The sequence below is a fragment of the Perognathus longimembris genome, chromosome 8 (genome assembly GCF_023159225.1).
Source record: "Perognathus longimembris pacificus isolate PPM17 chromosome 8, ASM2315922v1, whole genome shotgun sequence".
In the NCBI taxonomy this organism is placed as follows: Eukaryota; Metazoa; Chordata; class Mammalia; order Rodentia; family Heteromyidae; genus Perognathus; species Perognathus longimembris.
In genome coordinates, this window is record NC_063168.1 from 77,396,699 (window position 1) to 77,424,092 (window position 27,394).

The following is a 27,394-nucleotide window of genomic DNA, read 5'->3' on the forward strand; positions in this document are numbered from 1 at the left end:
GTGCCAGAGCTGTCTAGCTGCCAGCCTGTGGTAGGCGACTGCACGTGTGGGCAGGATCTGCAGACACCCTGTGGGCTCAGACGGGGCCTGGCTCCACTGGACAGTGGCAGCCCTTCACCCCCGCAGTGACAACAGTGCTCTCATTGACTCTTGCTAAATGATCTCAAAGCCATTTCACTGAGACATTAACAAATACACCGTAGAAAAGTATCTTCTCATTTGTGAATAAGTAAGTTAAGAAGGCAATTCCATGGTCAAATGTATTTCTTTTCCCGACAATTTTTCTTCATTGATGTTGATGTAGTTGATGGTGAGTGGATTAATTATGGGAATTAATTGCTTAGTTCTCTCTGGTAATTACAGAAGTGGGGAAATATGAAATTGGAGTATGTGTGTCTGATGGATATTCACTAAAATTCTGGCAGGTGTTAAAGCCTAAGTTAACTTTTTTTTCAGTGCTGGGTTTGGAACTGAAGACCTCATACATGTTAGACAAAGGGCTTGCCTCTGAGCCACGGTCAGCTTTGGTTAGCGAATTGCCAGCCTTTGGTTAATGAGTGGTGCATTGCTGCCAGGTCTCAGGTCTAGTTGTGACTCAGAAAGAAGACACAAATGACCTAATTTTACAATGTGAAGCCATAGTGAAGTGCAATTACCTTATGAACAAAAGCCCAGAAAATCCCTGTCATAGATATACCTAGTTTGATTTTTCCCAGACTTTATATAGAAATCATGACTATTCATAAATATGTAGTGGCCAATAATGATTTAATTACCATCATAATTATTTCAGACCAGTACAGAGATCATTGAAGCCTCATTATGTAGAGCTTACCAATGGCATTCTGCACTGGGAGAATGAGGGGCATGCGAGTTTTATGGTCTAGGATGGATGGCTTAGCCTCTGCAGTTGTAGAAAAGGCTTTTCTTTTCATATGCTCAAGAAAAATGTAAGCTCAGAGCTATCCTTCAAAAGAGATAAGGCCAGCAGCTGTGGCCACTGAGCCTCAGATGAGCAGGCAGTGTCTTAACTGGACTTTGACCACAACTTGCCTGAGGTGGCCAGGGCACTGAGCAACTCAAAGATTTTCAAAGATGGTGAAAAAATTCCACCATCCATTGAGACCCTGGAGAGGTAAGCCATGGGTGGGACCCGAGCTCCTCTAGTGGGTGTAGAATGAACGGGAGGCTCAGTGTTAATCTGGCACCATCTGAGCATTCTGGGGATTATACCCTATTTTGTCTGGTCTGCAAAGGCACTGCGGGCAGCAGTGAGCATGCTTCAATCACAAGAGTGCAGGAAATCCAGAACACAGCAGCTGGGCCAGAGGCCTCATCGCAGTGCTGCATTGCATCAGGAAACACAGACTGACATGTCAAACAGAGACCCCTTTGTACAACTTACAGGTAACAGAAAAGCCACAACATTTGAAAACATTATGGGATTCATTTTAGTGACAAAAGGAAAAGACTGGATGAGACAATTGCCTCCAGGCACACAGCGAAGAGCTGCTGTGGATCAGCAGGAGAGGAAGGAGGAGGAGGACCTGTCCTACAGGAGTCAGTGGTCCTGGGGGGACAGTGAATAGTCCTGGGGGACAGTCAATGGTCCTAGGGGAGTCAGTGGTCCTGGGGGACAGTCAGTGGTCCTGGGGGAGTCAATAGTCCTGGGGGAGTCAATGGTCCTGGGGGAGTCAGTGGTCCTGGGGGCAGTCAGTGGTCCTAGGGGAGTCAATGGTCCTGGAGGAGTCAGTGGTCCTGGGGGAGTCAGTGGTCCTAGGGAGACAGTGAATAGTCCTTGGGGACAGTCAATGGTCCTGGGGGAGTCAGTGGTCCTGGGGGACAGTCAGTGGTCCTAGGGGAGTCAGTGGTCCTGGGGGGCAGTCAATGGTCCTGGGGGAGTCAGTGGTCCTGGGGGAGTCAGTGGTCCTGGGGGACAGTCAATGTTCCTGGGGGAGTCAGTGGTCCTGGGGGACAGTCAGTGGTCCTGGGGGTCAGTGAGTGGTCCTGGGGGGCAGTGAGTGGTCCTGGGGGACAGTCAATGTTCCTGGGGGAGTCAGTGGTCCTGGGGGAGTCAGTGGTCCTGGGGGACAGTCAGTGGTCCTGGGGGGCAGTGAGTGGTCCTGGGGGACAGTCAGTGGTCCTGGGGGGCAGTTAATGGTCCTGGGGGACAGTCAATGGTCCTGGGGGACAGTCAATGGTCCTGGGGGACAGTCAGTAGCCCTGGGGGGCAGTGGTCCTGCGAGGGAGTCAGTGGTCCTGGAGGAGAGTTTGTGGGCAGGGGGAAGCAAGGCAGGTTTTTGCATTAAGGACAGTTGGGCACAATGAGAACTCAGTACTGAAAACCATAGCTTTGGTCATCGGCTCAACTTCCCAGAAAACATGGCTACTATGGGCATGGAATGTTTATACAGGGCTGAGGGCTTGCAAGGCCTGAGCGTGCTGAATGCATAGTGCAGACCAGACGGGATCTTCCTATGGAATCCTCACAGGAACAGACAGGGCCCGGAAATGCCAGGGCCCCTCATGCAGGGGCTCTCATCTGATCCTCTCCTAGTGGTGCTGGCCAGTTTTGGAGATGTATACCAGAAGACACCAGTAGAATCACAAAGCACCCACTGCATAATTGTCTACTGACTCTGTTGACCAGGGAAGTGTGAATAAAATAACCTAAGAACAGACAGCCAGGCGGATGCCTGGTGAGATGTGCAGCCTGCTACAGGGCTGGAAGGTGGGCCAGGTGAGGGCTCTGCCTAGATCTACACCAGGGTACTGCCAAGTGCAGGAGAGGGGACACAGGAAGATCCCTTGAGCTACTGTTAGGTCAACCCCACTAACCTGTGCTGAAGGAAGAATGCAGGGTCTCAGATTAGGCACGAAGCTACAGGCCAGGTTTTGTGCATAGCAACAGAACAGAGGGCTATTCTTACTCCATGACAGATGTTTGTGTGGCAAAAGGGTATTCTATCTTGCTAATAATATTGACAGCAACTTATGGATGCTGAGCCTGGCCAGTGCACAGCATGCAGTCCACGTATAGAGAGGAAATCCCTGGGAGGGATCAAGAGGCCACCTGCTAGCCTTCGATGTTGGAAATGAACATAAAATTATTTCTTAATATTATATTGTGTGCAAATGTATTTTGCTGTTGTAAATACTAAGGATGGTCCTACCATGAAATAGCCACCTACAGTTTTCCCAGGGGAAGCACAAGGACAAAGCCCACGTGAGCTCTGGGTGCTGGCCTTCTGTAGCTGCTTTCCTCTCTAGCTCTGGGTTTATTGACTTTCACTGGCCATGGATGCCTGGATGTGGGAGCCACTGTGCCTGCCTCCACAACAAAAATACCTCCAAATTTGACAAGTGCCCCATAGAGGGCGAACTTGTCCTGGCTAAAACCTCTGCGCCAGCAGAAGGAACCGGAGGAGGCCAGGGAAGACTTCCCCAGAAGCATGCTGCTCCACAAGGAGTCACTGCTGGGCTGCAAAAATAATTCACAGAAGAGTCCCAATTTCCAAAGGCAGCAGTTGGGAAATAACTATGAGAAATAAACGTTGACTTTTGAGTCTTAGATATGGCTTGGCTTATTCAGGGCACAACAGGAGGCAGAGGCTGAGTGTGCAGAGCTGTGTTCAAGGACAAAGGTGTGGGCTTCTGTGTAGCTGTGAGAACCAATGTGCAAATGGTCTTGGTGAAATTTGTGGGCAAGCACTGTTTAGACTGAGCTGAAGCACAAGGCTCCAATACAGACAGAAATAGAGTCACTCATGGTAAAGGTGCTGGAAGCTGAAGCCTCTGGGAACTGGCACTTCACAGGAAGAAAATCCCTAGCAGATCAGATTTCCCTCAACACTGCAGATTCACAGCAGTGGCTCAGAGGAGCCCAGCCTGGCAACCAGGACTCCTCTTCTCCTGCAAGAAGAGCCACCTGATGCCACCCAGCTCTAACCCTGAAGCCACACAACTCTAGCCCCTGATGCCACGTAGCTGTATCACTTGATATCCAGCTGTGCCTGCATCCAGGGCCCCTGATCCTGCTCAAGCCAGTGCTGTTTTCCCTGACCCGGATCTCCCAGCGTGCTGCCTATGAGGAACTTCTAATAAAAGTCATTTTGATCTGTAAACTAAATCCATTGCTTGTTGGCAGCAGAATTCATCATGCAGATACTTTCTTATGCATTGTCAGTTAGCATACACCCTAGAGTTAGAAATACAAGTAACAGATTATCAGCATTATCTTTGGAAAACATTCTTTCAACACTTGGGTGATTAGGTGGGAGCTCGGATGCTGATGGAAGTGGATGTAATTCTCCATAGGCATCTTTAGCCAGAAAAGGCTGAAATCCAGCACAACTTTCCATTCATGAATAAACTTTGGTGTTTATTCTAGAGGCTATCAGTAATGCTGAATTGCTGTTGCCCTAAATGCTTAGGTTTCAAATGGGCAAAGTCACAGTTCTTTCCTGTGTTTACAGTTCTTTCCTGAGTTTACAGGAGTGTTGTGTCCCTCCCCTTCCTGCTGACTCCCCACTGACGTCACTCATGCTCTCCAAATTCCATGTTGCTGGGGTCCCCACTGGTGTGCTCCTGGCCTAGGAGTGTCCTGGGCTGGGGCCATTGTGGAGAAGATAGGCTATGAAGACACAACATAGGTACAAGGTAAACTGGCCACTGCCAATGGCTACCCACATTACATATGAGCATTACTGCGCTCTGAAATGTAATTAACTCTTACTTACTTCAATAGCTGCGAGCATTACTTGCTCTGCTTCTTACCTTTGTCTCACTGTCAAAGCAGGTGAACCCCACAGCAAAATCCACTGTGAAGCACAGTGTTTCCCCTTGCCAGCTGCACAGGTATGTTTTTGACTAGAAAAGAAAAGAATTTTGAGGAAACATTCTTTAACAGATGTGGCTAACTTTTCTTTATTACAATATTAATCATCTTTTAGCCAAAGTGTTGTTTTTTTTAAATTCCCAATGTGCTAACTGAGAACTCGGGGTTCTGGGGAACTGTGGAGATGTTTTCAAGTGGGAAGTTTTTTCTTTTGTCTTTAGACAGACAAAAGACATATTTACAGGTATTCCTTAAACTAAATAAATATCAAAGTTCAGAGAACCTTATTCTCTAGAGTGGTTTGGAAAACATTGGACCATTAAACTTTTGCTTACCAGCTCGGCACACTACTGAGTGATACATTTATTTTCCCTTTGCACATTTCTGCCAGTTGGGTGGGGCTGTCTGGGCATGCAGGTGTGTTCAGGTGGGTCCCAGGTATGGCTGTCCTAGACAGCTCTTAGGAGCTCTGCAGACAACGTTTAAACAGCTGGATAGCAGCAGCAGTAATAACACCCAAAATGCAGACAGTCAGGACTCCAGCAGAGCAGTGTCAGGGCCTTGGGGACAGGTCTGAAGGGAGAGCTTTCCACTCTGAACAGAGACTGAAGCCTTCCTCTGTGAGCGGGAAAATCTGGGAATATCACCTGTGCCAGGGAAGAGCTCTGGAACCAACCACTTGGTGACCCCGTTCACAGGCAAGGCTGGGCCAGCTTCTGTCTGTCTTTCCCAGAGAACCCCAGGCTCGCCATGCCCCTCTGGGAAGTGAAGCCGAGCCACCTCACCCTATGCGGGCCTCTCATCACAGCCCAGGGACATGTGCATAGCACTGTGTGCCTGGCTCACCTCCTGTCACTCACCTTTTTTTCACTGCAGCTTTGTCCTAACAGCTGAGAAAATGCCCCAAATACCATCTAAATTAATAATACTTGGTGACACTGTCCACACACATTGGCTCCTTTCTGCCACTTATTCTCTCAGGGGGGCATCAAACAGGTCTAGGAGGAATTCTCATTCTCACAGCCTGGGGCTAGGAGCTACTCAATTTCCAGACTTTAAATCCAGTGATTGTACACTAGGACATAAAAGATTCTCCAGGCAGTTGCTGCATTCTGTGAAGTCTAATTCACTGCCATCGCAAGATCTACAGACCTGTGACCTCAGTGGGTGGCAACTCACATGGTGCTGTCCAACCTCAGCTTCCTGCCCCGGCCTCTGGAGGGCAGGATAGAGCCGGGCACAGGGTGCAGGGCAGGGGAGGTGCAGAGCAGAGGCACTGCACAGAGACAGTCTGGCCACACAGAATCTCGTGTTCAGGGTCCTGCAGTTGATGGTTTCCAGGCACAGAGCATCTCAGGGCCACATGCTGACTGGGCAGTAGGTAAAATCCAGTGTTTCAATGGCGCTGCACTTGGCAATGCTACCATACAGTGACAGTGAAGAGCTCTGTGGCTACAATTCCTTATGGAAGAGTGTCCTAATGCTTCTAGGTATTTGTTCCCTTTTAATCTTAGTACTTGGGAAGACTGGACTGGTGCCCTTCTGTAGGGGTCTGCCCCATGGCCCACCATGCCTGGCATGGCTGTCCAATAGCTTCTATCAAGACACCCTTGTAGATCATTCCATTTTAAAATAAAATTAACAATTTAAACATCTTCAAGGAAACATAGTTGGAATTGTCCAAGATACTGGGGTACAAGAATGACCTATTGAGTAACATAGATTTACTGGAAAAAGTCAAGATATTTGCATGACAAATATCTACTGGCTCCTCAGGGGAGTGTGATTCTACCTGTAGCATGTCACACCATGACACACAGAACAATGGTCCAGGCTGACTGTAGCCCTGGACAACCAACAAAGTTGTTTAAATAAATTAGTAAGTCCTCAAAAGGGGTTCCTCCCTTTACAAATACCCAGAATTTAAAATAAGTTCTTAGAGAGTTTCAAAAACTTTATATAAAAAGGTCAGAGGTACTCATAGAAGTTGCAAGTGTACAGCGGAGAAAGTCAGCTTTGAAACAAGATACACCAAGAGCAGCAACAGAGAATATTTTGTATTTAAGCACAATGAGCAAACCAGAACACCAACACCTGTCAACCCAAACTGAACACATGGTGGGATGGCCTCCTGTCCAGGGAGTGGGTAGCTTGGGGCGCTGAGGCCACCCAGACAGCTGCATGCCCATGGCCGGCACAGGCTCTGCTGATGTCCAGGAAGGAAAGGCGCTTCATGGAAATCCCACCACTGGGAAGTAGAGGCTGGGGAATGCGAGTGTGAGGTCAGCCTGGGCCACGCAGTGAAAACCTCTGTTAAAACAACAGCGACAACATTGACAAGTACATGAACACAAGCAACCTGCTGGGCTGGGACTGGCGTGTGCTGAGGGCACTGGGCTGGGGCAAGGGTGTGCTGCAGGTGCAGCTGAGCTGGGCAGATCACTCATGCTCTGTTACAAGTCTGTCTACTTGCAGGAAGGCCAATCTGCTAGTCCTCATGCCATTCTTGCCTGGTCTTGGTTTAGGGCAACACCAGCTTCAGAAAATGAACGGTAAGGTGATGTTTCTCTTTCTTTTCTGAAGTCTGTGGAGAACTAGTCCTATTTCTCTTATAAATGTCTATGACAGGCAAGATGACAAGTTCAATTTTCCTCAACAAAGGACCTCCAAGTCATCATGGTGGAATTCATGGTGTTGGGTCATGGATTGGGGGCCCTGCACACCATTCTCCATGAACCCTGATGTGGGAGTGAAATGGTTTCATCTCTGATGGCAATTTGTGTCTTCTTTGTTAGTTTCTCTACAGGCTTGCAAATTCTAATAGTTTTATTATTACAATAAAAATAATTTATATGCAGAACTAAAAAAATTACCTTCTTCCAAAACAAAACCGCAAAGAACCAATAGCCCCCTCATCAAGTGGGCTAAAGACTTACAAAGAAACTTCTCTGATGAGGAAATGAGAATGGCCAATAGACATATGAAAAAATGCTCTACATCACTGGCCATAAAGGAAATGCAAATCAAAACAACATTGAGATTCCATCTCACCCCAGCAAGAATGTCATATATCAAGAAAACTAATAATAACAATTGTTGGAGGGGATGTGGCCAAAAGGGAACCCTACTTCATTGTTGGTGGGAATGTAAACTGGTTCAGCCACTCTGGCAAGCAGTATGGAGATTCCTCAGAAGGCTCAATATAGAACTCCCCTATGACCCAGCAGCCCCACTTTTGGGTATCTATCCAAAAGACTACAAACAAAATCACAGTAATGCCACCAGCACAACAATGTTCATCGCAGCACAATTTGTCATAGCGAGAATCTGGAACCAACCCAGATGCCCCTCCATAGATGAATGGATCAGGAAAATGTGGTACATATACACAATGGAATTTTATGCCTCTATCAGAAAGAATGACATTGTTCCATTTGTAAGGAAATGGAAGGACTTGGAAAAAGTTATACTAAGTGAAGTGAGCCAGACCCAAAGAAACATGGACTCTATGGCCTCCCTTATTGGGAATAATTAGTACAGGTTTAGGCAAGTCATAGCAGAGCATCACAAGGCCCAATAGCTATACCCTTAGGAACACATAAGATGATGCTAAGTGAAATGAACTCCATGTTATGGAAACAATTGTTATATCACAGTTGTAACTACTTTCAACGTCCTATGTGTATCTGTAGCTTCTATTATTGATGATGTTCTTGTATCACCTTCCTGTGGTTGTACCTACACTATCTCTGTAATCTTATCTGAGAATATTGGAAACCGTGTTTACTGGTATTGGAAGTAGGAAATTCAAAGGGAATACCAAATTTGAGAGACACAGGGTAAAAAAAGAGAAACAACTACAAAAGCAATACTTGCAAAACTGTTTGGTGTAAGTGAACTGAACACCTGGGGGGGGGAGGGAAAGGAGGGGAGGGAGGGGGCATGAGGGACAAGGTAACAAACAGTACAAGAAATGTATCCAATGCCTAACGTATGAAACTGTAACCTCTCTGTACATCAGTTTGATAATAAAAATTTGAAAAAAAAGTAATTTAACTCATCTTCACCTTTGACACCTTGATTCATTAAAGACACACAGTTCCCAAGTGTTTGGAGACTTTTCTGTGTCATTTCATTGTTGATTGAGGATTTGTTTTCATTGTAGCTGGCAAACATACTTAGAATGATTTCAATTTTTTTTCCCCTAGGGCTTGAACTCTGGGCCTGGGTGCTGTCCCTGAGCTTCTTTTTGCTCAAGGCTAGTTTTCTACCACTTGAGCCACAGCTCGACTTCTGGCTTTTTTTCTGAGTAGTTTATTGGAGATAAGAGTCTTACATACTTTCCTGCCCTGGCTGGCTTCACACTGTGGTCCTCAGATCTCAGCCTCCTGACTAGCTAATATTACAGGTGACTGGCTTATGTTTCAATTCTTATTAATTTTTTCTGTTTTAAGAGCCTAAAGTGTGTTTATTTTGGCAGGTACTATATCGCCAGCCTGTTGTTGGTAGCAAGAGCTCTGTAAGTGCTTACTATGTCCTTATGGTTGCTGTTGGTTCTGAGTTCTATGTCCTGGTGGTTGCTGTTGGTGCTGAGGTCTATGTTCTGCTGGTTGTTATTGGTGCTAAGTCTTTCTGCACCTTGCTGCTCTCTACTTACCTATTTGTGTTTAGAAGTCTCCATCCATGGTTGTAGCTGTGTCTTTTTCTCTCATTTCCATCAGTTTTGCTTCCTATACTTTTTAGATCTGTTGTTTGGTGAATCTGCATCTATGACATCTCCTGGGCCACTGACTCTTCCATCACTATAATTCCTCCCTAGTCCCCAGAAGTTCTCTGTGTCAGAGTCTGCTAGACCTGATAGCAGGCAGAGTCCTTGCTTTCCTTGGCTCAGTCTCACAGGACATGGTGCCTCTGTCCTTTTACTTCCAAACTGTCTGTGTTGTCACAATTGAGGAAGCCTCCCGCAGGCATCTTGCAGTGGGGTCTTGTTTATTAATGCGCTCTTCCGATTGCTGTTCATCAATCATGATGTTGGTACCTCTTCCATTTATGGTAGTTTTTATTATCCCAAGGCTTGACTTCCATTTTCCTTTTTGTTTTCTGTCTAATCACAAGTCATGTGGACAGTTTTCAGCATTCTATCTGGATGTATGTATGGGTTGCATGCCTTTGAGTGGCTCTCAGAGGCTGGTTAACATCTCTAAAGTATATAGTTGTCATTACTTTGTTGGCTCCTGTGACCCACGAAGTCTAGCCTCTACCTGGTCTTTCCTCTCCTGCTTATAGTATACTCATTTAAATATCTTCTCCACATGCATTTAACACACCAGGCAGTGATGCTATTTTTGCTTCAACTATAAAACATGATTGTGGCCAGGTGACAACGGCTCATGCCTGTGATCCTAGCTACTTCAGAGGCTGAGATCTGAGTTCATTGTTCCAAGCCAGCCTGGGCAGAAAGTCTGTGAGACTCAGCTCCAGTTAACCAGCAGAAAGCCAGGAGGGGAGGTGGCTTAAGTGGTAGAGTACCTCTGAATGAAAAAGCTAAGGGACAGTCCTGAGTCCTAAGGTCCTGAGTTCCAGCTAGAGTGCGCGCTCTCTCTCTCTCTCTGTCTCTCTCTGTGTCTGTCTCTCTCTCTCACACACACACACAAACACACACACACACGAGAAAATGTACAATTTAGAAAACTCAATAGGACAAAAACAGTCTCTTTATCTACCTTGTTCTTTCCTGAGAACTCCAGGAACTTTTTAGCCAAATGCTTTCTGCTAGAGAACCTTCTTTAACCATTCTTCTAAATAGGATGGCCAAAGGCACAGTATTTTAATTCCCCATCACAAAATGCTTGAAAGGTATTTTTCATTCCTGAAATACATTCAAATTACTGAATGCACAAGATTCTGTGTAATGACTCTCCTTTCAATGCACAAGTAATAGAACAGCTCCTTCTGCCTTACATGGTTTCTGATGAGAAGTCTCTCTTGTAATTTGAATTGATTTTCCTTTGTAGAACATGTATTTTTTTCCCTGTCTATTTTCAAGATTTTATCTTTCCTTGGACTTCAGAAATTTAGTTATGGTAAGTTTTGGTGTGGATGTATTCTGATTGGAGTTGGATGGGTTTCTAAAAAAGGCACATTTATGTCAGTTGGAAAGTTTGGAAATGGCTGACATTTCTTTGAGTGTTTTTTGCTCTTCCTGCTTTCCCCTCTTCTGGGCCTCCAGTGACAGACACTTGACCTTTGCTGTCTGAATTCACCTTTCCTGCCGTCAGGGTCCCTTATGTTGTGCATGCACAGTGACTTTGTCTATACAGACTTCCCGCTCTGCTTTTTTCCTCTTCCTTCATTCTGTCATCAAACTCACTGGCTAAGCATTTAATTTCATCATGACAGTTCTTATGTCTAAACTTTAAATTTTTTAATAACTATTTCTTTGCAGTGGTATTAGGTTTTTCTGCTTATGCTTCCCCCCCCCATTTGTTCCAGTGTATTCACACTAGCCTCTTGAAGCAACTTAAAAAATTATAGCTACTTTGAAAAATCTTAATCTAACATTTCTAGTCTATTTCAGTGTTGACACCCTGGATTGTCCTTGTCTTTTGGTTTAACATCTTACTGGTTCTTGATTAGTTATGTGATTTTCTCTAGAAATCTGAGTATTTTTGTATTATGAGACTCTTGATCAACTCATATCTTTTCCTGTAACCACCTTTTCCAGACATCCCTTCAGCAGAGGAGGAGGGGGAGTGGCCAGACTGTCTTGTCCTCTACTGTGTGCCCTGGGTTTCCTGTTCCTACAGGACAGTGACAGAAGCACAGTGGAGGTGGCCTGGCCACCACTCAGTGACAACTATGTCTGCCCCTAGGTTACTCTGAGCCCATCCCAGGCCAGCACCTCAGAACACAAGACAGGAGAGCTGTGCACTCCAAGACTAGCACCTCAGAATGAACTTGTCATGCTCACATTAGCAAAGGCCAAGCAGAAGCTGGCCTCTGCTTTCCTCTGAGAACCATCCACAAATAATAGTGCTCAGGGATCATCTTTGTGCTTCCTTTTGTTCCACACTCTGGGCCAGCTGGCCTGCTTCCTTCTCTCACTGTAACCAGCCAGAGTCTGGTTGTGTTTAGAGGAAGATGGAAAGGGCATCCTCTCCACCTTCTTGGTAGTGTCTGTGGCCACTATTTAATACATTAACTGAATACATTAGTAAAGTGAATCACTGCTATTGAAAATCCAAGTTAAGTTTTCTGTGAGGGGCTTCAGGGCTCTGAAAGACTACAGACCTGTTTAGTTCTTGACTTGGAGCACAGTTCCAGAACTTTCCTCTCTGCCAGTAGCCACCAAGGAAAGTCAACAGCAGAGCTGCACAGGTGTGGGCTGGGCACAGGGCATGAGGAGCCACACCCACCCCAGCTGTTCATGTAGGTCTCTCTGAATGATGGGAGCTGGTGCAGCTACATCCATCGGTCCTTCCCTCTGTCCCCAAGGACTGAGGAGGCCACAGATCGCTTCATCTCCAGAGCACGAGTCCCACCCAGCAGCTGCAGCAAGGGCCTCTGAGGTGCCTGCCATGCTTGGGTGTGGCAGCCGGGGTCAGGGAGGGCCCTGTCCTCAGGAGGGGCTGTGCCTGGAGGCAGTGCAGGCCCACTGGAGCCCTGTCCACACTCAGCCACACTCACTGGCCAGGGCTGTGGAGGACCAAAGGTGTTGTTCAAGGAAACAATATGTCATAGAGAAATAGGCTTGAGTGGAGATTGTTGAGAACCACTGTGGTTCCAGCACTGTTCACCTTATAGAAGCTCTGCTTTAGAATTCCTTTAAGTATCCTCCACTTAGACTCTGAGCATTTCTCTAGAAAAATTAAATGTGCTCTGGTGGCAGAAAAATCAAGATAATTAAGATTAAAATAGTTTTTGTAGGACAGTGGGTTGTGGGCTAAATCAGGCTGTGATAAAAGTATAAGCACATTCAAGTTCATTTTCAAATATCTTTCAATAAATTCCCTCTCTGATACCATTAAATAAATGAAGCCACAAAGATCAACCTCTTCAAGTATCATAGAACACAGTGGTGCTTAAATGAAGGGTGGAAAGAAATACAGGGGCTAATGAAACAATAATGCAGTCTTACTCATTCACCTAGGCAGGTACTAGGGAGCAGTGTGGACACCAGGAGAGCAGAGACCACTATGGACTGGAGAGAGACCACACCAATGTGAAATAACCACGGACCTGAGACCACCACAGACCTGAGACCACCAGGGACCAGAGACCACCACGAATGTGGGAGCACGATGGACTAGAGAACAACACCACAGACATGAGACCACCATAGATGTGAGACCACTAAGGACTGGAGACCACCATGGATATGAGAGTGGGATGGAGACCACCACAGACATGAGACCACCAGGGACTGGAGAGAGGCCACCACAGACATGAGACCACCATGGATGTGAGACCACTAAAGACTGGAGACCACCATAGATGTGAGAGCATCCTCGACGTGAGACTACTACAGACATGAGACCACCATGGACTAGAGACCACCATGGACTGGAGACAGGCCACCACGGATGTGAGACCACCAAGGACTGGAGACTACCACAGACTGGAGAGAGACCACCATGGACTGGAGACCACCATGGATATGAGGCCACTCTGGATATGAGACCACCACGGACTGCACTGGAATGTGTAGGTCAACATGGAGCAGCCAGAGCTGTGCCATCAAACTAGACCTCACCTTTCCCTGTGTGATCCTGAAGACATGCATCCCCAGGTGAAGGGGGCACATGTTGGGGCTTATGAGGACAGCTCCTACCTATATCCTGTGGTGAAGAAACTCCCAGGGGCCAATGCTGTCTTTGGTCTGAAGCTGACAGCACTGTGGAATGAACCTATAGAAATTACATTCGCTAACAATGAAAGTGAGAAACAGTGGATGCATAAACCATCCCTATGCATGTAAGTTATAATGGGACATCCAAAACTTAGGGCTCCCATAGGTCAGGAGCTGTGTTAAGGGCTTACAATAAAACCTCATGGTGGCCCCAGGGCTAGTAGCCTGGGTCTCACAGCCAGACCTCTGCCATGGTTGTCTTTGCTATCATTGAGGCAACCATAAGACCACACAAGATACCTGCTATTCTTTTTACATGGACATTTCACAAAAGTCGTTTGTCACTGCATGAATATCTGAGCCTGGAGTCCTGGGCTCAGCTCAGGACATCTTGCTGTAGTAAGAAAATGTGCTTTTCTTCACCGTGACCTTGGCCTTCAGATGAGAATTTCCAATGCTCTCTGTAAAGACTGTGCTATTTATACTGTCCTCATTTAGTTCTAATCAAGTATATTCTATTGCTAACTTTGTCCTGCCCCAACCCCCATACTGACTGCTCAGCTTAGAGCCTCTTGCTGCTTCTCCCCTTGGGAACCCACGTGGCACCATGGGGACCTTGGATGGATGGGCCTGGGACCTAGTAAATGTATCCATCAATACTTTATGTAGAGGAGACCAGAGGGGAGGTGGATGGTATTGCTCCTGCCTGTAACCAGCTAGTCTAGAAGCAGAGACTGGGCAGACAATGGTTCAAGGCAGCCCAGGCAAAAACAGGGCTTGGTGAGACTCCATGCCAACCAATTAAAAAGCTGGGAGTGGTGGTTTACACCTGTTACCCCAGCTTTGTGGGAAACTTAAATAGGGAGATCATGGTCCAGTACAGCCTGGGAATAAATGCTCTCATTTCTCATATCAGAAAAATAACTACATCAAAATGGAAGAGGTCATGGGTCAAGTGGCAGAGCACTGTCGAGCAGGCACAGGCTGGAGTAAAACTGCCTCCGAGGCCAGCACTTTTGGCTCCCACACTCATTCCAGAAGAACCATGCCTCATGGCATGACCTCTCCTGCCCCTGGAGAAACTATGCCTTTAGAAGAGTTTTCATGACTTGTAAATCTGTGCAACCTTCCACAGGTGCAAGTCACCTTCCACTGAGGCAGGTCATGGGCGGTGAGGAGTGGAGAAGCCTGGCTCCTGGCTGTTGCTCAACAGGAAAGGCTCTCACTAGGGGCCTGTCTCCACATGGAAGTACTATGTTGAAATCAGAATGAATGCTGTTCCGCTCTGAACAGGAGTTACCCAGAAACTCCCTTACACCAAGAAGCATCCCTCAGGTTGTCTTCCAGTGTCTTGAGCTTTTGAACTGGCAATTTCTACATGGTCACACATATCACACATCATTCGGGTCAGTCTCTTGGCAGGGGAAGCTAGGCTGACTTTCCTTCCAGTGTTATTCCTGGTGCAGCAACCTGGTACCTCAGATACAGGGTTGCAGTGAGCAACCTGTGAATGACACCGAACCCATGGGAAGACTTCAGGGACGACCACCAGGGAGGAGTGCTTCCTCTCAGTTACCATGGACATTGTGGGCTAGCAGATTTCATGCGCATGGAATTGCAGCAGTGGTGCTCTGAGCCTTGTCCCAGCACAGTGGTTGTACATGCTGGAAACCTGAGTGACAAGTAAATAACCTAGAATCTTTCCACATTATCTCCCTCTGTATGAAAAGCTGCCTTTATTCGGCAAGTTTACCCTCTCAGACTTATCTACGCTCAGACAGGACTAAATCTGTAACTTGTGAAAAGGCAAATCTCTTCTGTGGTACATTGCTTAATTTATTTTCTGTCACTCTTCTTTCCAGAAATGCGCTCCCACAAAAGGGTGCCATATTTATGATAACAAGGAATATAACACATTCTTTTTGTCCACTCAGTTGATATACATTTTAAATTTGTGGATGATTTATTTGCTGGCATTAAGAGGGGAGATGCAATTCAGCACATGAGATGTTTCATATTCCCTTGTGGGCCATTAAGTTTGAGAAGGGCTATTAAGTGCCTTAAAATATTGCATGCCCAGGTAACTCCAAGCCACATTCTACTCATTTGTAAGCTGGGTGCCCTGTCTCCTGCAACACAGTCAAGTTTCACCTTTTCTAGCAACTGTAGAACCCCCAAATGAGACTTAGTCCCTTTCCTCATGTTAAACATGTGTCGGTGTTGTGTGTGTGTGTGTGTGTGTGTGTGTGTGTGTGTGTGTATGTGTGTGTACAAGTGTGTCCATAGACACTGTCTGTTACCTCTCCTATAACAGCTTCTGCTATGTACTGAGCACTGCTAAATGGGGAAGGCCTTTCTAGTATGTGGACTCAGTTGAGTAATGCTCACTTCTCAGTGTGTTTTTCTGAATATCAGGTTGCATGTGCCCAGTGGCTATGTTTCTTAGTGAGTGTACCATGAGACACATATGAGCTCTCCACTCACCCCGGTTCTCTGAACTTCCATGAAAGTTGCTCTTTGGAATGACCTCTCCCACATGGCGAGCTCACAACCCAACTCCACGCTAAAGACATGGCTCTTGCCGTGGCCAGCGAGAACACTGAAGCAGTATGGCCTCTGGTCTTCGAAGTCAAAGTCTTGGAGACCCAGATATAAGTTTGCCTGTAACCAGTAGTCATCTGTAAGCCAGAACTGAAAAACAGCATGGATTGAAAATGGGTTAGAGTTGGAAAGTAGATTCTAGTCTGAGGAATCACACCCACTATTTAGCCAGGGTCCTGGAAGTTGCAGGGGGAAGCATGTAGTTGGCCTGATAGAGATCATCTGGTTACACTTTTAGAGGCAGGTTTTAGATGGTGTAGATGGGCTCACAGACAGATACTATAAATAAATGCCTCATCTCTGATTATGGTTAAAAAAAAAACTACTTGATTTCTATGTTTAATCTTAAAGACAAAGGAAAGGTTTTTGTGCTTACAATTAGCATAAACTCATCTACACTGGAAACAATGCTCATTGAAGCATTTCACCTCTGCCAAGTCCCAAGAAGGCCTGGCCCAGTTTCTTGCAAAAGAGGAAATGCTGAGCATGACCCAGAGCACTGAAGATTCCGCGTCCTCCTAGTGCTGTGTGTGATCCCGCGTCCTCCTAGTGCTCAGTGTGTGTGATCCCACGTCCTCCTAGTGACCAGTCTGTCCCAGAGCACTAAATTTTCCGTGGCCTCCTAGGTCTACTTATGACAGCATAAGATTCTGAACAAAAAGCATAAACATTTTGGAAATACTTCCTAAAGTGAAGAAATATCTGTATAGTGCCTACTGCATTGCTAGGGACCAAAGATTTATCTTGGCTGTGCTACCACATCTGACCATGGGAGCCATGGAGCCCATGTTCTCACTGTGCTTCCTCCCTGAGTCTTCATACCCATGGAGCAGGGAACTGTGTTCTCACCACATTTCCTCCCTGGGTCTTCATACCAGGCAGCATGGAGCCCATGTTCTCACCACATTTCCTCCGAGTCATCACAACTGAGGAGCATGGAGCTGTGTTCTCTTCTTCCTGAGTCTTTACATACACTTCTTTCCCAGCTTCAGATTTTCTTATCATAAGCTAAGCCACAGGGGCCCTGGGTGCTCTCAGGGTTCATCAGTGTCAGGCCAGCAGTGTGGCAGTAGGTGACATTTACATAATGTCAGTGTCCAAGTGAGGTTTTCTTCTCTCTCTCCTGGTGTGTCTTTTGCCTATATCTATCTATCTATCTATCTATCTATCTATCTATCTATCTATCTATCTATCTATCTTCTATCTATCTTCAAGTTTCTTTCTGTTCCCTGCCTTTCTGTCTCTCTTTCTATTTCCAACTTCAGCCCACTCACTCCATCACTCATTCACAAATACTCAGCCTGATGGGAAGTGACAGAAAGGTGTTCGCCTACTACCTGCTGGGACTAAATACTGGCACTGTGAGGTATTCTGATTCACTGTGCCATCCACTTCAGACACACTCATTCATGCTTAGGCTCAAAGGATTTTCTCCATATCTGTGTCAACCCAGAAGGTGGCCAATAAGTGTCTTCATTTGAAATATGTTTACATATGCCTCAAAAGCAAAGCTCTGGTGTAAATGTGACCCCTGAAATGCATGCCACTATGTCCAGGGAATACACAGACGCCCTGAGCAGTGGTGCTGAACCCCTGGAAGGTGGCTCCCCAAGGCTCCATGCATGACTTCTGCTGCTGTGGCCTAGTGAGCCGCACTCTTAATCTTGTGAATCATCCAGACACTTACTTCTTTCTGGTGTGAGTGCATGAATGTGGAAACAAGTGCATGTGTGTGTTTTTCTAACCCTGAGTCAGTCTTAACTTTAGAGCCCCTGAGATCCTTCACACCAGAAAATGATTCCTTGAAACTGTTCAATAACAGGATTATCTGTTATAAACTAAGAATAACATATTAGTCATTGGCCTCACATTGCAGAAAGTTTTGACTCTGTTGAGCATCAAATATTAAAGATAGATAGTGAGGAAAGCACTATCAGAAGGTGTTTATTTGGGCAATGTACACTGAGTGGTGAATTATTTTCTTTCTTATCATTGGTTATAGTTGGAGAATCATATACACACAAATATATGCATGTATGTTAGACAGATAAAAGTTGAGACCCTTCTTTGTTACCTGTTGCCTGAGCAATTTACTTCTTTCTAAGGCTCAACTCAAAAGATGAAAAGAAGCCAAAGTCAAAGGCCGTATGGCTGCAAATGACAGCTTGGCAGGGAAATCATGTGGCACATACACCTCAGTTCATAGTAGTTCAACTATCTTTTTCTACAAGGATCACACGGTCTTCATAGGGCTGTGCTGACCCACTTGGGTGAGATAGAACTGATGCTTATTCTCAGATCACCAGTCTGTGCCCAGGATGCACTGGGGAGGGCTTTAGCTGTCCTGGAAAATCTTGGCAGTTCTCCTACTAAGAGCCCTTGACACACAATGAAACACACAGGATGAAGCTCCTGTTAGGAGATCCTGGCAGGGGGGAATCTGCTCTGCCACTGCAGAACAAGTTGTCCTGAAAGTTCTCAACCACCACGTGTAAAACTTTCCCCCTTATTGCACGTTGAGTTCCTTCCCTCTGACAGGGGTCAAATTTTGTTGACAATTACCTTTGCCAATCCAGTCAAGGCTAAACAGGAAAGTGTTCAAAGCAGATTTGTACTTGCTCTTTGAAAACATCTTCAACAGTAGTAGCAGCCACAATAAAAATACCAATAACAGCACCAAAATCAAAAGTTCCCAAAAGATGCCACAGCAATTGGAAGCACTAAAACACAAGTCCTTCAAAAATATACCTGTACACACATCCATACAAACCACCTGCATCAGTAACACACATCCACCTGCCTCAGTGACACATTCATCCACCTGTCTCAGTGACACACTCACCCACCTGCCTCAGTGACACACACTCATACACCTGCGTCAGTGATGCACACTCATCCACCTGTCTCAGTGGTCTCAGTGACACGCACATGCACATACAAACCACTGGCCTCAGTGACACACTCACCCACCTGCCTCAGTGACACACACTCATCCATCTGCCTCAGTGATGCACACTCATCCACCTGTCTCAGTGATGCACACTCATCTACCTGACTCAGTGGTCTCAGTGACACATACTCATCCACCTGCCTCAGTGACACACACTCATCCACCTGTCTCAGTGATGCACACTCATCTACCTGTCTCAGTGGTCTCAGTGACATATCATTATCCACCTGCCTCAGTGACACACACTCATCCATCTGCCTCAGTGATGCACACTCATCCACCTGTCTCAGTGATGCACACTCATCTACCTGTCTCAGTGGTCTCAGTGACACATACTCATCCATCTGCCTCAGTGACACACACTCATCCACCTGTCTCAGTGATGCACACTCATCTACCTGTCTCAGTGGTCTCAGTGACACATACTCATCCACCTGCCTCAGTGACACTCACTCATACACCTGCCTCAGTGATGCACACTCATCCACCTGTCTCAGTGATGCACACTCATCTACCTGTCTCAGTGGTCTCAGTGACACATACTCATCCACCTGCCTCAGTGACACTCACTCATACACCTGCCTCAGTGATGCACACTCATCCACCTGTCTCAGTGGTCTCAGTGACACGCACATGCACATACAATCCACCTGCCTCAGTGACACACATATACATGCACCTGTGACACACAATCCACATACACCTGCCTCTGTAACACATACACACATGCACCTACCTCAATGAACACTAGCACAACAGCTTTGTTGGCTAGGATTGCAGGATGGATGAAGAAAAAGGCTCCTATTATTTCACTATGTCAACTGGCTACAGTGGCTAAGCCCTCCCACTCTGTAACCCCCAGCCATCTCAGTGTCCAGGATGCCCACCTTGTGCACTTTGAACAGCACCTCACAGAGGCTATAGACTCTTTCTGCTCGTGCCCAGTCCAGTGTGCTCACCTGCAAGAAACACAAAACAGACAGGTAGAGGGAGGCAGGGAACTCCTGCCTGAGAGCATAAATGTTTTACACAAGGTGACACCATTGTGGAATACCATGATGCCACGATACCACCATGATGAATGCTAAGTGGCCACAATCATCAGGTTGCACTGAACTCTGCACAATGGGTGCCACTGTATGTACTGTTGGCGTGCAGTATGAGTGCACTGGGAACATCATTGAGACAAAAGCAGGTAATGTCAGAACCTTTTACAAAGTCAGGTATAATTATAGAATTCATTTAGATTCTCTTTAGGTTAAAGACCAATTAGAGGTTAAGGACCAATTTTAGGTTAAGAATTTAAGATAAGCTTGTCTGTGAAATGGATTGAGTGTATGTGCCAGTTGTGACAATGGAGAGAAAATGCTGGGTGGCAGTCTTTGGCCGTTTAGGACTAAATTTACTGCTCAATTCTGTTTAAGAAATGAGTGCGGGGCTGGGGATATAGCCTAGTGGCAAGAGTGCCTGCCTCGGATACACGAGGCCCTAGGTTCGATTCCCCAGCACCACATATACAGAAAACGGCCAGAAGCGGCGCTGTGGCTCAAGTGGCAGAGTGCTAGCCTTGAGTGGGAAGAAGCCAGGGACAGTGCTCAGGCCCTGAGTTCAAGGCCCAGGACTGGCCAAAAAAAAAAAAAAAAAAAAAGAAATGAGTGAAATACTTATTAACTAATTATTTGGATTAAAGATCCAAAATCAATTGGATTGATTAATAATAATTACTTATACTTAGTAATTCATAATTAATCCTGACTTATTGCAATTAATCACAATAATGACGAAAAACTAATTTTAAATGACACTTTATGTTTTACAATTCACATTCACATGTATGACCTCTGAGCTGAAATATTTCATGGAGAAATATGTACAGTATTCAACAGTGTAATAACTTTAGATTTTACTCTCAATCTTACACTTTCTTTTCAACCAGTATTATTAATCAAGTTTACCACATCATGTCTTTAAATCAAGCTATACCATGTGTTTGTCAATTGGTAGCTTCCTCATCATCATTCTGACACAGGCTAACCCAGACATAAAAAGTTAAAGAAAATAAAATAGAGGATATAAAGAAAAATCAAAATGAGCTTGGATCCAGGAGCTAAGAATAAGCAATGCATTAATAAATTACCTGTAATTTTTCACTCACATCAGGCTACAGTAGTTAGCTAAATTTTAACCTTGTGCTCAGAGATCCAGGTGAGCACATCTTGAGTAACTATCCCAAGAAAAATATCAGGTAAAACTCATCCTTGGACTAAAAGGAGACCTTAAGACATGATAAATGGGACTGTATCAAACTAATAAGTTTCTGCACAGCAGAGGACATAGCCCAATAAGCCAAGTAGACAGCCCACAGGATGGAAGAAGATTTTTTTTCAGCAACATATCAGACAATGGCCTAATAACCAGAATATACAGAGCACTTAAAAAAATTAAACCCTCAAAAAACCTACTAGTCCATTAATAAATTGACGAATGAGCTAAAGAGAGAGTCTCCTCAGAAGAAGTAAAATGGCCAAGAGATACATGAAGAAATGCTAAACAGCTCTGGCATAAAGGAAATGCAAATCAATAGCAAGAGTCTATCTTACACCATGTAGAATGTCCATAAACAAGAAAACAAACAATAACAAATGCAGGTGAGGATGTAGCTAAAAGGGAATTCTACTACATGGTTGGTAAGATTGTGAGATTGTTCAACTACTCTAGAAAGCAATGTGGAGGTTCCTCAAAAAATTAAATGTAGAATTACCCTAAGACCCAGCAATTTCACCTCTGGTCATTTATCCAAAAGACCACAAACCAGCCCATACTACCATATTCTCTGCGGCACTACCAACCATAGCATAGGAATGAAATCAGCCCAAATGCTCCTCAATGAATGAATCAATAAAAGAAAATGTGTCATATATACACATTGAATTTTTACTCATCCATTGGAAAGAGCGACATAGTGCCATCCATAAATAAATGGAAAGACCTGGAAGTATTTTTATGTTAAGTGATGTAAGTCAGGCCCAGAGAGACAAAGGATGTATGCTTTCCCTTATATGATGCTAGATCTAACTTTTAAACTTATAAGTAAATATGATGGGTGGTATGCAAGTATATACAAATGTACTACCTTAAATATAGTAGATTCAAGAAGCTAACTAGTGTTACTCCATAGAAAGGCAAAATCAAAATTCAGCAAAATAAAACATCAGGAATGGGTATTTGAAAGGGGTTGGGTGGGCCAAGGGGAGGCAGGAAGAATGTTGTCACAAGTCCAATATATACCCTACACAATGAAGAAGAATGAGGGAAGGGGTGGGTAGGGAAGGGATGGATGAGAATGATGACAGGGGTGACACTGACCAAGACGCTTTGTATTGATAAATTGCTTTGTAAATGGCAACTCCTTTGTACAACTTCTTAAGGATAATTTAAAAAAGAAATGTCCTAGCTGATCACAAATAAAAAATAAAATAAAGTGCTTCATAATCAGACATGTTGGAGAAATGATTTTGTTCTCTTTTATAGATGCCTGATGCTTGCAGTTAGGAAATTGGCTTAATTTTCCAAAATAAAAATAAAAGGAGACCTTACTAAAAGACTATGAATACCTAGAAAGATGGACCTTTTTGCCCTAAACTGAAGTTGCTGGCAGAGCCTCTGCATTGTCTCTGTTGTTCAGAGACTCAGCCCCTGGGGCTCGGGAATTCATCATCCATTTTATATGCCATATAGTCAGAGGGCTGGCATAGCAACAAGGCACAGGCCAGAGGGACTCCAGTCTTATAAATGAGACTTCTGGCCTACTGGCATGAGCTGTGCTGCCCATTTTTAAGCTTTGCAAAATAAAACTTCCACATGCTTCTCTCCTAGTTGGACTTGCCCTTAAATTCCTTTTTGTGTCAGTGTCAAGAGAACGGTGGGAGTGCTGGCTCCACCAGGACCCTGAAGCACAGTGCTGGCAACAATTGCTGCAAAGAAAATGCTAAGATGAGCTCCGACATTCCAACACTATACAGAACATTTCTGCGAGGGTGGGTCAGTGGTGGGAGGACTGCACCTGACACCTACCATGTATCATGCGATGTTTACCACAGAGTATGGGATATTTACCATGTGTCACATGGTATCTACCATGTCACATGCTATTACCATAAACCATGTGGTATTTACCATAAGCCATGTGATATTTACCATGTGATTCTGGACTGCCAAGTCAACTTCTTGCTACAAAGTTTAAACAATGCAAACAAGGAAAGGCTCCCTCAGTAGAAAGCTGAATGACAATGCGAAGGCTGTTTCTGGAACCAGCATCTCACTCAGGGCCTAACGATGGTTCTAGAATTAACTGGAGGGGTCTCCACAAGAATTTCAGAACTAAAATGACAAAAGCCCCCACACCTTTACCAAAGGCTGAGGTGCGGAGTGTCCTAAAGGAACACTTCCTGAGCTCACGGCCAGTACCCGCTGCCCCCCCCCACGGCCAGTGCCCACTGCCCCCTCCCCACCAGTGCCCACTGCTCCCCCACAGCCAGTGCCCACTGCCCCCTCTTCACCAGTGCCCGCTGCCCCCTCACCACCAGTGCCTACTGCCCCCTCCTTTCCTACAGTGAGTTCCCACATGTGTAGTTTCATAGCACTGCCTCATGGTGGGGCTCAAAGCTGTTTCTATGATTAGAATATAAATAGTTTGCATCACATTACATTTTCCCATTAGGATATTGGAACTTATTTTGGGAAAATCTAAAAATTACAAAGAAACAAATGGCTGAACACATTAATCAGAGCCATCCTCCCTTAATAGCTGACATGGTGCTAAACTATGTATTATACATAATCGCAAGTACATCTTTTCAAGGAAATGTAGTTTGTAATGTCAGCACTTCTCCATGTTATTTTGTTTTCAGAAATAAAATTTTAATGGCTGCTTAGAACTTAATGACTTCAATGACTGCTTAGAACATGTGGATTTATCATTTTTGTAAGCTTTGCCTTTGTGATGAACACTGGAAATGTGTTTCAGAGTTTAGTCCTTATAGAATACAGATTAACATGTTTAGAGGGTACTGTCTTCTGAATTCTATTGCTCTGGGTGCATTTTCTTTATTTGTCTGTCATTCATAAGAGGCGGAATGAGGTCTGCAGAGTCAGAGGTAAGAGCGGAAGGAGGCTGGGCTCGAAGTTGCACTGTGTCACAGTGTATTCTGAGTACCTACCTGCTCTCTGTCCAACTCTGTCTAGCACTGTAAGGTAACTTTTGATTTATGTTAACAAACTATGCAGGCACTATACTGTCCTTTACATTGTATTTAACAAAAGCTGATCTACACTCACTAGTAAACTAGTCTAACATGCTTGTTTCTAGAAACAGATAGGTAGTAAAATATGTTCATAGTATTAAAAAAACAAAAAACAAAGACATGCTGCTTTCGTGTTCTCCCTTGGAAAAGTTTTATCTTCTGAACTTTCCTGGTCTCCACTTCCCTCTTGCACATGCTATACAATTATTATATGCCAAGGTTCTCAAATTGTCCAGTTAGTAAGAAATTCTTTATATACTTTAAAAAAATCAAAATAAAATAGAAAGGAAACAACTGTCATTTCTACATTAGCATCTTATGACTTTTCTCCAATGTGGGAGCTGGCGGGTAGGCCTCCTGGTGCTCTGGCATGGAGAAGTGCCTGGCACTGAGACGTCCTGTCAGTTGGGGCTGAGGTCCTGGTGGGCCCAAGCTGGCCATGCTCCTGGATGGGGCACCCATGTGTGCTTTGCCCTGCCTCCTCCTGTAACCCTGTGAAGTTCCAAAGCATTTGGAAGACATCTATCTGTTGCCTTCTCTTAATGAGATTTGGGGTCTTATTCCTCTCCTCCCAAATCTAAAGGTCTGGCACTTCTTTTATATTCTCTTCAGAGAAGATTTTCTGATATGCCCAAGCACTGAGTAAAGCCACAAAGCTTTTCCATCCTCCAATACTTGTAAGTTATTCACTCAATAAGCAAGACATTTTCCCCTCACTTCAGGGTTATTCCAGATTTGGTAAAAGCAGGGTAGATAAATGGTCAAGAAACCTAGCTCACTGGAAAACAAACACATTGCACACAGTCTTTAATGTATAGAGAAAACTTCCATACGAATCACCTGCTTTGCTCTCACAACCATTCCTCAGGACGGCATTTTACTTCTTGTTCACTGCACAGGTGCCACTCAGTGATGACAGGAATCTGAAAACTACGCGGAGATACAAAGGAATCCACAGACAAAAAAACCAGTCACATTAATCTAACTTTTAGACTGTTTATCAATCCTATTGCCTTCCCCTTTTCACTTCTTCCTGTGAGTTCTGGTATTGATCAGCACAGGAGAAACAGCAAGCCTGCAGACTTAGGAAAGCAGATGTTCTTTATCTGTAATTGTCTTGATCTAGCCAGACAAGTGGCCATGCTCAGGAGGTCTCCCAGCATTGCCGAACACCGTGCCTCTAAGATGTGTGGTGATAGCTATGCGTTTTACCTGAATCTGAGGCTGAGGCCTCTAATTCTACTGAAAAATCTTTCTAAAAATAGTTCTTCCTCAGAGTTCCTCTGTCAGGAAAAACAATTAAAAAAACTACATTTAGGAACACAAGTATGTATGTAGGTAACTCTAATGCAAGAAAATCCACAACATTGACTTGTAAATAAGAAACCAAACTTGCAGCTAGATTCAGGGTAGTGTCCTCTGTTTGGTCCTGGAGCAGAGAAAGTGCATTAGGTCAGAAGGCAGTGAATCTGGGAGGCTTCATGCTTAGTGGTAGCCTTTACCACAGTTCATCTTTTACTTTTATTGGTGGGTTCTGAGTTGCAAACATTAGGGGGAGGTGAGTGAATGGTACGTATTCTGCAAACAGAAAACAAGTCTCCAAATTACTATAAATAAATTATACTTATCAATGAGGAGAAAACATGCACCCTCCTGTCTGAAGGTAACACTGTGTCACTTTGATTTTAGTGGCAGTGATGCCCAGGAATGTTGCCTGACTTGGGTCCAGACTCTTTGGCTACCTGTACAAGTTTTATTGTCCCTTTGCAGCTCTGGTGGTGTTCAGATTCACAAAGCAGTGAAAATGACTTAAAGAAGTAAGCTTTTCCAGAATCCCCATGTTACTCCTGTCAGTGTATAGGAACTGGCAAGTAAGATGAAAGAACTTGTGTTTAGTCCTACATTTCCATTATGGACCCACTGAAGCAGTATATTTATTGTAAAAATATTTGGAAAAGGTGAGGGAGAGTAACTAAATTTCAAGATCTAGTCATTCCATTCTAAGGAAAAGGGTTGGTTTTGTTTTGTTTGCTTTTGGGGTTCTTTGACCACACCACAGATGCACTAAGCACACAGCCTTGAGTATTCTGCCTCCAATCCAAAGCAGAGAAATGCTACAATATCTTCACTGATGTTTGAACTGAAAGACAGAAATGGAATTCTTCAGGAACTAGGGGAAAGAAAGGGCTGTGAATCTGAAGCTGGAACCTGCTCAACCACAGAGTCTGGTGAAGGGGTAAGTGTCCTTGCCATTGCCCTCTTCAGACCTGGATCCAACTGCCTCTTCTCTGAACAACCATGGGAGGCATGTGAAGGTGTCCTTACCGGAGGAGTGTGGAAAATGTAGACCGAGGAGCCCTTCAGTGCCAGGAACTTGGAAGAGAAGGACAGAGAGGAATCTTCTCCCTGGAGTCTCTCGTTTACCCACCCCATGTGCACGACCTGCAGAGGGAAACCTCTGAAAATTAAACACCAAGCCTTAATGAGGGCACAGGAAGAGGAGAGCTCTTTAACTACAGGCATAGGCATTAACTACAATTCAAATAGCTAATGGAAATAGTAAAGTCATAGAGGCTCCAAGAAATGGAACGCATGACCTGCTTGACAGCTACCAAAAAGCATTAGAAAAGTGGGAGAAAAATGAGAGAGGGGGTAACAATGTTCAATAAGAAATGTATTCATTCCTTACTATGTAACTGTAACAACTCTGTACCTCACCTTCCAAGTAAAATAAAATTTAAATTAAAAAATAGTAACGTCATTTGAGAACCCAATGTGTGATTTCAAAACATATTAAGGAACAGTTCTTGCCATGCCTAAAATTTGAATGTCACATGTATTTTTAAACTAAGCAA

The 27,394-nt window shown here is 44.7% G+C and overlaps 1 protein-coding gene across 1 annotated transcript in view; it reads right to left on the bottom strand.

The window, feature by feature from the left end:
- Sntg2 (syntrophin gamma 2) overlaps positions 1-27,394 on the bottom strand; it is a 152,909-nt gene that overhangs the window by 4,924 nt on the left and 120,591 nt on the right. Inside the window, exons 12-15 of the mRNA XM_048352189.1 lie at positions 26,865-26,981; positions 20,124-20,195; positions 16,170-16,376; positions 4,777-4,869 (exon numbers count right to left, since the gene is read on the bottom strand). Coding sequence (XP_048208146.1) covers positions 4,777-4,869; positions 16,170-16,376; positions 20,124-20,195; positions 26,865-26,981 — 489 coding nt within the window. The remainder of the gene's footprint in view (positions 1-4,776; positions 4,870-16,169; positions 16,377-20,123; positions 20,196-26,864; positions 26,982-27,394) is intronic.